The sequence below is a fragment of the Salvelinus fontinalis genome, chromosome 7 (genome assembly GCF_029448725.1).
Source record: "Salvelinus fontinalis isolate EN_2023a chromosome 7, ASM2944872v1, whole genome shotgun sequence".
In the NCBI taxonomy this organism is placed as follows: Eukaryota; Metazoa; Chordata; class Actinopteri; order Salmoniformes; family Salmonidae; genus Salvelinus; species Salvelinus fontinalis.
Window position 1 is genome coordinate 65,207,191 of NC_074671.1, and position 13,931 is coordinate 65,221,121.

A 13,931-nucleotide genomic window follows, 5' to 3' on the forward strand; every position below is an offset into this window, starting at 1 on the left:
GCAACAGTGAGGGACTTATTTCAGGAGAGATGGATCTTTAAAAGTAGAAGCTCGAACTGTTTGGGCTTAGACCTGGATAGTATGACAGAACTTTGCAGGCTCTCTCTACAGTAGATTGCAATTCCGCACCCTTTAGCAGTTCTGTGTTGACAAAAAAAATTGTAATTGGTGATGGAAATTTCAGAATTTTTGGTGGCCTTCCTAAGCCAGGATTCAGACACGGCTAGGACATCAGGGTTGGCGGAGTGTGCTAAAGCAGTGAATAAAGCAAACTTAGGGAGGAGGCTTCTGATGTTAACATGCATGAACCCAAGGCATTTACGGTTGCAGAAGTCAACAAATGAGAGCGCCTGGGGACACACAGGGCCTGGGTTAACCTCTACATCACCAGAGGAACAGAGGAGGAGTAGAATGAGGGTACGGCTAAAGGCTATAAGAACTGGTCGTCTAGTGCTTTTGGAACAGAGAATAAAAGGAGCCAATTTTTGGGCGTGGTAAGATAGATTCAGGGCATAGTGTACAGACAAGGGTACGGTAGGGTGCGAGTACAGTGGAGGTAACCCAAGGCATTAAGTGACGATGAGAGAGGTATCTCTGGAGGCACCAGTTAAACCAGGTGCGGTATCCGCATGTGTGGAGGGTGGGACAAGGGGGCTATCTGAGGCATGTTGAGCAGGACTAGGGGCTCTGCAGTAAAATAAAACAATGAGAGCTGTCCTAAACAACAGTATACAAGGTATATTGACATTAAAGAAAGGCATAAAGTAATCACAGGTATTGATTGGGAGAGCTAAGACAACAACGGGTGAGACAACAACAGGTAAACAGCTAAGACAACAACAACGGGTAAATGGCGATGAATGGGCAGAGAGGGTCAGTTAGCTACACACAGGGCCTGAGTTTGAGGCTGGGGCCGACAGATAAACAAAATGAAGTACCGTGTTAATGAACAGTCCAGCAGGCATCAGCTGTGTAGCCGAGTTGCTGCTGAATGGACCTCGGAATACCACCGCCACCAGCCTGTACCGTTGACACCAGGCAGGATGGGTCCATAGACTCATGCTGCTTATGCCAAATCATGCATCTGCCATCAGCATGATGCAACAGGATCTGGGACTCGTCAGACCAGTCAATGTTTTTTCACTCAATTGTCCAGGGTTGATGATGGTGTGCCCACTGCAAGCCGCTTCTTCCTTGTTGTTAGATGATAGGAGTGGAAGCCGGTGAGGTTGTCTGCTGCAATAGAACCGTCCGTGACAAGGATCGACAAGTTGCAGCATTCCGAGATGCCGTTCTAAGCACAGCACTTGTTGTGCTGTGGGATTATTTGTCTGTTTGTGGCCTGCTGTTAGCGTGCACGACTCTTACCATTCCCCTTCGACCTCTTTCATCAACCAGCTGTGTTCCACCCCCACAGGACTGCTGCTGACTGGATGTTTGTCGCACCATTCCCTGTAAACCCTAGACACTGCTGTGTGTGAAAAGCCCAAGAGGCTGTTTCTGACATACTGGATCCAGCTTACCTGGCAACTATAATACCACGCTCAAAGTCACTTACCTGGCAACTATCATACCACGCTCAAAGTCGCGTACCTGGCAACTATCATACCACGCTCAAAGTCGCGTACCTGGCAACTATCATACCACGCTCAATGTCACTTACCTAGCAACTATCATACCACGCTCAATGTCACTTACCTGGCAACTATCATACCACGCTCAAAGTCACTTACCTGGCAACAACTATCATACCACGCTCAATGTCACTTACCTGGCAACTATCATACCACGCTCAAAGTCACGTACCTGGCAACAACTATCATACCACGCTCAAAGTCGCGTACCTGGCAACTATCATAACACGCTCAAAGTCACTTACCTGGCAACAACTATCATACCACGCTCAAAGTCACTTACCTGGCAACAACTATCATACCACGCTCAAAGTCACTTACCTGGCAACAACTATCATACCACGCTCAAAGTCACTTACCTGGCAACAACTATCATACCACGCTCAAAGTTGCGTACCTGGCAACTATCATAACACGCTCAAAGTCACTTACCTGGCAACAACTATCATACCACGCTCAAAGTCACTTACCTGGCAACAACTATCATACCGCGCTCAAAGTCACTTACCTGGCAACAACTATCATACCGCGCTCAAAGTCGCGTACCTGGCAACTATCATAACACGCTCAAAGTCACTTACCTATCAACACCTGTCATACCACGCTCAAAGTCACGTACCTGGCAACTATAATACCACGCTCAGTCGCGTACCTGGCAACTATCATAACACGCTCAAAGTCACGTACCTGGCAACTATCATACCACGCTAAAAGTCACGTACCTGGCAACTATCATACCACGCTCAAAGTCGCGTACCTGGCAACTATCATACCACGCTAAAAGTCACTTACCTGGCAACTATCATACCACGCTCAATGTCACTTACCTGGCAACTATCATAACACGCTCAAAGTCGCGTACCTGGCAACTATCATACCACGCTCAAAGTCACGTACCTGGCAACTATCATAACACGCTCAAAGTCACGTACCTGGCAACTATCATACCACGCTCAAAGTCACTTACCTGGCAACTATCATACCACGCTAAAAGTCGCGTACCTGGCAACTATCATACCACGCTAAAAGTCACTTACCTGGCAACTATCATACCACGCTCAATGTCACTTACCTGGCAACTATCATACCACGCTCAAAGTCGCGTATCTGGCAACTATCATACCACGCTCAATGTCACTTACCTGGCAACTATCATACCACGCTAAAAGTCACTTACCTGGCAACTATCATACCACCTCCTCAGTCACGTACCTGTCAACACCTGTCATACCACGCTCAATGTCACGTACCTGGCAACTATCATACCACGCTAAAAGTCACATACCTGGCAACAACTATCATACCATGCTCAATGTCACTTACCTGGCAATGACTATCATACCACGCTCAAAGTCACGTACCTGGCAACCACTATCATACCATGCTCAATGTCACTTACCTGGCAACCACTATCATACCACGCTCAAAGTCACATACCTGGCAACCACTATCATACCACGCTCAAAGTCGCTGAGGTCACTGGTTGACACCCCCCCTCCATTTGTTTTGTACACTGCTGCTACTCACTGTTTATTTTCTATGAATAGTCACTTCACCCCTACCTACATGTACAAAAAATACCTCAACTAACCTGTACCCCTGCACACTGACTAGGGAACCCCTTTATTTAGCCTCGTTATTGTTATTTTATTGTGTTACTTTTTATTATTTTTTACTTTAGTTTATTTGTTAAATATTTTTTTAACTCTTCTTGATCTGCATTGTTGGTTAAGGGTTTAAGGGCTTGTCAGTAAGCATTTCACGGTAAGGTCTACACTTGTTGTATTCAGCACGTGACAAAGTTTGATTTGGTTTTACCCAATATAACATTCAATCGAACAGTAACGGAATGCTTCGATGCCTGTCTGCCTGCTTTACATAGCAAGCAACGTGACTCACTGTCTATATGAGCGTTCCATTATCCTGTACCTTATAAACTGGCCGGTGGGTAGATATCAAACGATATCATATTTAATTATGGATTATTTGTGCTCACCACTAATTGCTTTCAACGTGACTAAAATAACAAAACTAAAAAACAATTTAATAAACACATTTATTCATTTCATATCCTGCTTTTCATTAAAGTAATAGCTAAATAAGCGAAACACCTTCTTCGCCCGCTTGGAGGTAAACAGTGCCGCCGACGCGGGTCACCGCCTCTCACGAGGACTGTGTTCTCCATGGGCAACGTGAGAAAGACATTTAAGCGTGTTGAAGCTTGTAAGGCTGCCGGTCCAGACGGCATCCCTAGTTGAACCCTCAGAGCATGCACAGACCAGCTGGCTGGAGTGTTTACGGACATATTCCAATCTCTTCACAACACAGTCTATTGTACCCACTTGCTTGATGATGTCCACCATTGTTCCTATAACCAAGAAAGCTAAGGTCTAACTTCTGTTGTCTTGAAGTGATTTGAGAGGCTAGTTAAAGATCATATTCCCCTCCACCTTACCCGACAACCTAGACCCATTGCAATCTGCATACTGCCCCCACAGAGCCATGTGGATCAGTTTACCAACAAAGACGAGACAGCCTACAGGGAAGAGGTGAGGGCCCTGGCGGAGTGGTGCAAAGAAAATAGCCTCTTCCTCAACGAGAAAACAAAAGGATCTGATCGTGGTCTTTGGAGAAAGCAGAGGGAGCACACCCCCATCCACATCATCAGGCCGCAGTGGAGAGGGTCAAAAGCTTCAAGTTACTCAGCGTGCACATCACTGACAACCAGAAATGGTCCTTTCACACAGACGTGGTGAAGAAGGAGCAACAGGAGGCTGAAGAAATTTGTCGTGGCCCCTAAGACCCTCACAAACTTCTACAGATGCACCATTGAGAGCATCCTGTCGGGGTGTATCACCGCCTGGTACGGCAACTGCAGCATTCCGCAACGGCAGGGCTCTCCATTAACCCCCTACCTTGGAGTATACTACCCTACCATCCCTCCCCTGGTTGGAGTATACTACCCTACCATCCCTCCCCTGGTTGGAGTATACTACCCTACCATCCCTCCCCTGGTTGGAGTATACTACCCTACCATCCCTCCCCTGGTTGGAGTATACTACCCTACCATCCCTCCCCTGGTTGGAGTATACTACCCTACCATCCCTCGCCTGGTTGGAGTATACTACCCTACCATCCCTCGCCTGGTTGGAGTATACTACCCTACCACCCCTCCCCTGGTTGGAGTATACTACCCTACCATCCCTCCCCTGGTTGGAGTATACTACCCTACCATCCCTCGCCTGGTTGGAGTATACTACCCTACCATCCCTCCCATGGTTGGAGTATACTACCCTACCATCCCTCCCCTGGTTGGAGTATACTACCCTACCATCCCTCCCCTGGTTGGAGTATACTACCCTACCACCCCTCCCCTGGTTGGAGTATACTACCCTACCATCCCTCCCCTGGTTGGAGTATACTACCCTACCATCCCTCGCCTGGTTGGAGTATACTACCCTACCATCCCTCCCATGGTTGGAGTATACTACCCTACCATCCCTCGCCTGGTTGGAGTATACTACCCTACCACCCCTCCCCTGGTTGGAGTATACTACCCTACCACCCCTCCCCTGGTTGGAGTATACTACCCTACCACCCCTCCCCTGGTTGGAGTATACTACCCTACCACCCCTCCCCTGGTTGGAGTATACTACCCTACCACCCCTCCCCTGGTTGGAGTATACTACCCTACCACCCCTCCCCTGGTTGGAGTATACTACCCTACCATCCCTCCCCTGGTTGGAGTATACTACCCTACCATCCCTCCCCTGGTTGGAGTATACTACCCTACCACCCCTCCCCTAGTTGGAGTATACTACCCTACCACCCCTCCCCTGGTTGGAGTATACTACCCTACCACCCCTCCCCTGGTTGGAGTATACTACCCTACCACCCCTCCCCTGGTTGGAGTATACTACCCTACCATCCCTCCCCTGGTTGGAGTATACTACCCTATCATCCCTCCCCTGGTTGGAGTATACTACCCTACCATCCCTCCCCTGGTTGGAGTATACTACCCTACCACCCCTCCCCTGGTTGGAGTATACTACCCTACCACCCCTCCCCTGGTTGGAGTATACTACCCTACCATCCCTCCCCTGGTTGGAGTATACTACCCTACCATCCCTCCCCTGGTTGGAGTATACTACCCTACCACCCCTCCCCTGGTTGGAGTATACTACCCTACCACCCCTCCCCTGGTTGGAGTATACTACCCTACCATCCCTCCCCTGGTTGGAGTATACTACCCTACCATCCCTCCCCTGGTTGGAGTATACTACCCTACCATCCCTCCCCTGGTTGGAGTATACTACCCCTCCCCTGGTTGGAGTATACCATCCCTCCCCTGGTTGGAGTATACTACCCTACCATCCCTCCCCTGGTTGGAGTATACTACCCTACCATCCCTCCCCTGGTTGGAGTATACTACCCTACCATCCCTCCCCTGGTTGGAGTATACTACCCCTCCCCTGGTTGGAGTATACTACCCCTCCCCTGGTTGGAGTATACTACCCTACCATCCCTCCCCTGATTGGAGTAAACCAACAGACAACAATACATCTATTGCTACATACAGCTATTTTAACTCACATCTACGAAACCTGTAAATAAATATTATACATATATTGCCAATTTCCTCTTCAAGTGTCTGGATTTCCACCCACAGAGGCCAACCTACCATTCATTGTGATCTGAACTCCAACCCTCCGATGTCCACAGATTAACCTTTTCCAGTATAACGGCGTTTTGCTATTCCACTTGACAATACATGTCTCCATTTTACTGTGATGTCATATGAGGGTCCTGAACCTCCCTATTTGTAACATTTCTACCATATTGCCCTAAAAATCAATACTTTACCCCAGAGTATAATGATATTACCCATTGACGGATCGTGGTTTTTCAGATCCCTTAACAATAGTTTGCAGGTCCATCTGAACTCTGATAATATGACGCCACAACCATTCCTGGACCTGACTCCAAAAGCGAGCCACCGATGGACAGCATCAGAAAATATGTTCTTTTGATTCTGTTTCCTCGTGGCAGAGTCTACACTGGGCTGACTGTTCTATTGTTTCTGTTTCCTCGTGGCAGAGTCTACACTGGGCTGGCTGTTCTATTGATTCTGTTTCCTCATGGCAGAGTCTGCACTGGGCTGACTGATCTATTGATTCTGTTTCCTTGTGGCAGAGTCTGCACTGGGCTGACTGTTCTATTGATTCTGTTTCCTCGTGGCAGAGTCTGCACTGGGCTGGCTGTTCTATTGATTCTGTTTCCTTGTGGCAGAGTCTGCACAGGGCTGACTGTTCTATTGATTCTGTTTCCTCATGGCAGAGTCTGCACAGGGCTGACTGTTGTATTGATTCTGTTTCCTCATGGCAGAGTCTACACAGGGCTGACTGATCTATTGATTCTGTTTCCTCGTGGCAGAGTCTGCACTGGGCTGGCTGTTCTATTGATTCTGTTTCCTCGTGGCAGAGTCTGCACTGGGCTGACTGTTCTGTGCCCCATATATTGAGCATTCTTTCTGTAACAAGTATTTTGTATAATAGCTTATACCGAAGCGATCGGGATTGCAGTGTCAATAGTTGTATATGTCAGTTCATAGACCCGATGCCAAGGTATTGGGACATCAAAAACCTGTTCCCAAATTACTTGCATTTTATACCATATTGCTGTCAAACCTTTTGACTAAGTGAAACTGATACATTTTTCAATTTATATTAATGATTTTATGCCATTTCTGATTTTTAATGGGAGAAAACTAGACAAAGTGTTTAATTTCTTAAGTAATTGCCTCTTCCAATTTTGTGGCAGAGCCACAATGAGTTGGTTATAATCTTGTATTGAGTACACACCTCCATACTCTGTTGTTAGTTATGTGACATCATTTGACCTTTCTTGTTTACAATGTCCTTCATAGATATTATACACATTTTTTACAATAAAAGTATTTTTTTAAATCTATCAGTACATTGGAGTTGAGCCATATTATTTGCTGTAATATTAGATCTGCCTTATCTGGAGGATGACATTGTAGGCAACTCTGTAAGACTTCATTTAAAAAGGAGGATACTTTAAGCAGGGGTCCATTGTCAATCCACCCAAATTGTACAGTTTTATTCTGAAAAAGGCTTCTCTCTTGTGTGTATCCGTTGGTGTGATTTTAAGCTGCCCTGTCGAGAGAAACTCTTTCCACAGTCAGAGCAGGAGTAAGGCTTCTCTCCTGTGTGTATAGGTTGGTGTGATTTTAAGCTGCTCTGTAGAGAGAAATTCTTCCCACAGTCAGAGCAGAAGTAAGACTTCTGTCCTGTATGTATTAGCTTGTGACAGTTTAAGGTATTCAATCGGGAAAAAGTCCTTCCACAGTCAGAGCAGAAGTAAGGCTTCTCTCCTGTGTGTGTTCTCTGATGAACATTTATTGCAGATGATGTTGTGAAGCACTTCCCACAGTAAGAGCAGGAGTACGGCTTCTCTCCTGTATGTGTACGCTGGTGTGATTTTAAGCTGCTCTGTTGAGAGAAACTCTTTCCACAGTCAGAGCAGAAGTAAGGCTTCTCTCCTGTATGTATACGTTGGTGTGCATTTAAATGGACCAGTTGAGAAAATGTCTTCCCACAGTCAGAGCAGGAATATGGCTTCTCTCCTGTATGTATACGTTTGTGTGTTTTTAAGGTATCCAATCCGGAGAAACTGACCCCACAGTCAGAGCAGGAGTAAGGCTTCTCTCCTTTATGTATACGTTGATGTGTTTTTAAATTGCTCTGTTGAGAGAAACTTTTTCCACATTCGGAGCAGGAGTAAGGCGTCTTTCCTGTGTGTGTTCTCTGATGAACTGTCAGAGACCTTGATGTTTTGAAGCTTTTTCCACAGTCAGTACAGGAATACAGACTCTCTCCTGTGTGTATTTTTAGGTGCATTTCTAGTTTTGATAGAATTGGGAAAATCTCCCCACAATGTGGGCAGAGGTGAGACCTCTTAGCTCTGTGATCTTCCTGCTGTTGCTCTCTGGATGTAGAGAATGTCTCAACACGGTCTCCTGTGTGAACAACATCAGAAGAACCAGTCAGGTGGTGAGATATACTTAGGACTTCATATCAGTAGGCTGTTCAATACAAAAGGGAATAAAACTATTTCTAAAAGTGGATAAGAGTTGAAGGCAAAAAGGGGCAAAAGGAGTGAAAATTATGAGCCATATCATCCTCCACTCACTATCACAAGTTAGCAACCACCAGGGTTGGGGTCAATTCCATTTCTATTGGAGTTCATTCAGAAAGCAAACCATATTCCAATTCCAAATGTTCCTCTTTTCAAAGGATGATGATAACTGTCATTTCAGTGTTCAATTAACCGGAATTGAATTTAAAAAAATGCTGGCAATACTGGTATCAAACCATGCAAGTCTGAGTAGCATTAAATAACATCTACCTTCTCATTGAAACAGTTCTACAGTAACTTTTCATACACAGTGGGAAGTTGGAATGAAAAACAAGCTTTGTTGTGCAGTCTGGAGTTTCTCAGGGATGTGATGTCAGAATGACACAATTCAACCTAGCAGTAGACTGGGTCATAACTTATGGAGGTCTAATTTATGAAGATACCTTATAGATAGATAGAACCTGCTCTTACCATGAATAACAGATGTCCCAATCTTCTCCTCCTCTTCTTCATCTTTAATGTTGACATTCAGCTCCAGTGTTTGACTGCAGTCTTCCAGCTTCACTGATGCCATCTCTGGATCCTGCAGTGCAAAATGGGCTCCACTGTCACAATCAGGACGCAGTGACTGTAGGTTTGGACTCAGTGTGGAAGGAGAGAGGAGGGCTGGGTTTGTCCTCACTGTTGATGTAACCGCCCTCACACTTAATCTGAGTCGGCCAGTAGTAATAAAGAGAAACGGACACTAAAGTTATTTTCTTGACAGTTCTGGCGCATTCTTTATTCTCTAAATATATATTACATTTTTCTTGTTAAATTATCTCATTTCAACAGATCATGTAGCTAAACATTGAAAACAAAACATGAATTCACATTAGACACACATACGTTGTGTAATTTAAAGTAAGTGCACTTAACCTACAGTAGATTTCCTAAATTAATATAAATGACTCAAAAACCATTTAGTACAAGGTTGCAGTATGTTTTAGGCAGCACTATGTACTATTTTCCTGAATAACCTTGTCTTCACCGTATTATTTCACTCACACCCAATGGTTAGTGGTGGAAAAAAAGTACTCAACTGTTATTTCAGTAAAAGTAAAAAGTAACTGCTATACATCAAATTCCTTATATTAAAGCTACAATCTGTAACTTTTTAGGCAACCGGACCAAATGCACAAAGAAATGTGAGTTATAGATCTGTCAGTCTCATTGAAAGCAAGTCTAAGAAGCGGTAGATATGTTCTATGTGTGATATTTCTATGCTTCCCCTTCCTAAGTTTAGTTGTTGTCTTTTACTTTTGGTTTTGTACACCTGAATAGAGGATAACTACAGCGCATTCGGAAAGTATTCAGACCCCTTGAATTTTTCCACATTGTTACGTTACAGCCTTATTCAAAAATGGATTAAATAAAAATGTTCTACACACAATACCCAATATTAAAAAGCGAAAACGGGTTTAGACATTTTTGCAAATGTATTAAAAACAAACTAACATTTTACATAAGTATTCAATCTGACAGAGCTCCAGAGTTCCTCTGTGGCGATGGGAGAAACTCCCCAAATACAGGTGTGCCAAGGTTGTAGTGTCATACCCAAGAAGAATCAAGGCTGTAATCGCTGCCAAAGGTGCTTCAACAAAATACTGAGTAAAGGGTCTGAATACTTATGTAAATGTGGTATTTCAATTTTTACTTTGTCATTATGGGGTATTGTGTGTAGATTGATGAGGGGGAAAAAACAATTTAATCCATTTTAGAATAAAGCTGTAATGTAATAAAATGTGGGGAAATTAAAGGGGTCTGAACACTTTCCGAATGCACTGTACAATATTTGTGGTTATGGAAAAGTTATTTCACAGCGGTTTAGATGGTACAATGATTCTCCACACTGCTTGTTTTGTCACAAACTGAAATAATGCGTATTATTCAAATTCATGCAACCAGGAAATGGAAGAGGGATTTCTGCATCACGCATCTTTAAGCAAACCAGACTGTTTTGATGTATTTATGGACGGCCAGGGGCACACTCCAACACTCAGACATCATTTACAAACGCAATATTTGTGCTTAGTGAGTCTGAGATCAGAGGCAGTAGGGATGGCAACGTGTGATCTGGACCATATGCTCTCCTGCCTGAGCATTCGAAATGTAACAAGTACTTTTGGGAGTCAGTAAAAATGTATGGGAGTAAAAAGTACATATATTCTTTAGGAATGTAGTGGAGTAAAAGTTGCCAGGAAATATCAATAGTAAACTAAACTCAGCAACAACAAAAAAACGGCCCTTTTTCAGGACCCGGTCTTTCAAAGATAATTCATAAAAATCCAAATAACTTCACAGGTCTTCATTGTAAATGAAGATGCTTGGTCAATGAACCATAAACAATTAATGAACATGCACCTGTGGAACGGTCCTTAAGACACTAACAGCTTACAGATGATAGGCAATTAAGGTTACAGTTATGAAAACTTAGGACACTAAATAGGCCTTTCCACTGACTGAAAAACACCAAAGGAAAGATGCCCAGGGTCCCTGCTCATCTGCATGAACGTGCCTTAGGCATGCTGCAAGGAGGCATGAGGACTGCAGATGTGGCCAGGGCAATACATTGCAACGTCCGTACTGTGTACTGTGAGATGCATTACAAGTTAAGTTTGCTGAAAATAAACGCAGTTGACAGTGAGGACGTTTCTTTTTTTTTTGCTGAGTTTAGTTAAAAGGAGAAGTTTCCTATTTTAGGGGAGACCGGGGATGGTTGTAACACAGGATAATTGTAACACTTAATACCGTCAAGCAGGAACAAGCTAAAATTATGTGACTCACTGTGCACATGCTCAGTTTGGTCCTCAACCCTCATGTGAAGAAGCAAGACCCTTATTGAAAAACAAAATATGAGTTTGAAGTAAGAAAGACATTTTTGGGGCAAAATTTGTTTTTGTGACGCATCACCTGCTTTGTAGTTAGATTCACCAAACTTATTTCAGGTTTATAACCAGTTTGTGTAGATATGGGGTGGCAAGTAGCCTAGTGGTTAGAGCGTTGGACTAGTAACCGAAAGGTTGCAAGATCTAATCCCCGAGCTGACAAGGTAAAATTCTGCCGTTTTGCCCCAAATTCTTATTTTCATTGAAAATTCTCATTGAAAATACGAATTTGTTCTTAACTGACTTTCCTAGTTAAATAAAAAATAAATATAGATTTTATGCAAGTTAGCAATGCTAAAGTTTAAACATGTAGCTAAAATTGAAGCTAACTAATGGCTGCAAGCATCAGGGTTAGTTGTAACACGCCTAATGAGGTCTGGGTGCAGTGCTGGGAATACAAATGATGGGCCCACCAAGCCTGTACCCCAGGACTACCATACCACTGTCTAAACTGTGACCGAGTTAACATGTCCAACATTCACTCACACCCCTGCTCTCTCTCAAATTCACCAACACCACACACATTCAGTTAAATTCAGATGTTAAATTGTCAGATGTTTAGTTGAGAAGGGACAGTTAATGGAGTGTCAAAATAAGAAACATTTTCTGATTTGTATTATGACTTATTTCTGCTACACAATGTTAAACATGTTGTTCTCATGTTCCCAATAAAGGCTTTCAATATCTTGTTGCATGTCATGATTTTAGCAATATGTCAAACTGTTACATTTCACCCCAAGGCCTGTTACAACTGACCCGGGAGGTGGGGGAATTTGGAACATTTCACCCCAAGGCCTGTTACAACTGACCCGGGAGGTGGGGGAATTTGGAACATTTCACCCCGAGGCCCGTTACAACTGACCCGGGAGGTGGGGGAATTTGGAACATTTCACCCCGAGGCCTGTTACAACTGACCCGGGAGGTGGGGGAATTTGGAACATTTCATCCCAAGGCCTGTTACAACTGACCCGGGAGGTGGGGGAATTTGGAACATTTCATCCCAAGGCCTGTTACAACTGACCCGGGAGGTGGGGGGATTTGGAACATTTCATCCCAAGGCCTGTTACAACTGACCCGGGAGGTGGGGGAATTTGGAACATTTCATCCCAAGGCCTGTTACAACTGACCCGGGAGGTGGGGGGATTTGGAACATTTCATCCCAAGGCCTGTTACAACTGACCCGGGAGGTGGGGGGATTTGGAACATTTCACCCCAAGGCCCATTACAACTGACCCGGGAGGTGGGGAAATTTGGAACATTTCACCCCAAGGCCTGTTACAACTGACCCGGGAGGTGGGGGAATTTGGAACATTTCCCTCCTTGTGTTTGAGACAGTCACACCTTGTCTGTTTGATTTAGAGAGATAAAACCAATACCAATTTGTAGCAGACAGGTGTTCCTATTCACATTTTGAATGTACTAGATCAAAATAATCAGAGACCTTGACAAAAAATGCAAAAGTGTTACAACCATCCCCTACACCAAATCACTCATTTTTATGTGAAACATTTTTTATAGAAGGGTCCAGACAGTCTTTTTGTGATCTCACATATTTTTGAGAACCTTACCCCAAAGAGCATATCGCGCCCTCATCCTTGTTTAGCAGTATGGGGGCCGAGAAAAATCAAATACGTCCTTTTAGAAACGGTAAAGGTTTCAGGATAGTGATGCGGGTCTTTAGACTTTGTACACATGGAATTGTGTCGTTCCGAACATTATCCGCAACGTTTTATTCAATGTTGTTTTGCGACTGGTCGGGGTTTGGGAGAGGAAATCCAATAATTCCTTCAGCTACTAAAAAACGTATCTACACTGACTGATCGCCATCTTGCGTGCACAATCAGGTCTCTTCTCGTTGTCTGCTTGTAATCAAACACCACGTGATTGGGAGACTACCGTAAACTACATAATAATGTGACAGAAGCAAATAAGAACGCACTGTTCTTTATCTCCTAACGTATTGCACAAGTTAACTGCGGGTATTTACTTAAAAAGTAGCTACAAATATTTTACTTCAAAGAAAATATTTTCAATGGCATTGAAAAACCATCCTATGTCTTTTTCCAAGTATGCTGGTATATACGGAATTACGCCCAAGCCTAGTAACTACACAGACTAATTTCATAGAACTTCTTCACTGGCAGTTTGTCTACTTCACTTCTTTAGTCTACTCTCTGATCACTCCAGATACCCCAGTTGGTCATGGAAA

At 44.0% G+C, this 13,931-nt stretch overlaps 1 protein-coding gene across 1 annotated transcript in view; it reads right to left on the minus strand.

Annotated features, from left to right (window-relative positions):
- The window catches only part of LOC129860120 (zinc finger protein 91-like), a 398,291-nt gene extending 384,709 nt beyond the window's left edge, over positions 1-13,582 (minus strand). Inside the window, exons 1-2 of the mRNA XM_055930439.1 lie at positions 13,291-13,582; positions 9,267-9,505 (exon numbers count right to left, since the gene is read on the minus strand). Coding sequence (XP_055786414.1) covers positions 9,267-9,369 — 103 coding nt within the window. The 5' untranslated portion in view covers positions 9,370-9,505; positions 13,291-13,582. The remainder of the gene's footprint in view (positions 1-9,266; positions 9,506-13,290) is intronic.
- Positions 13,583-13,931: the final 349 nt, after the last annotated feature.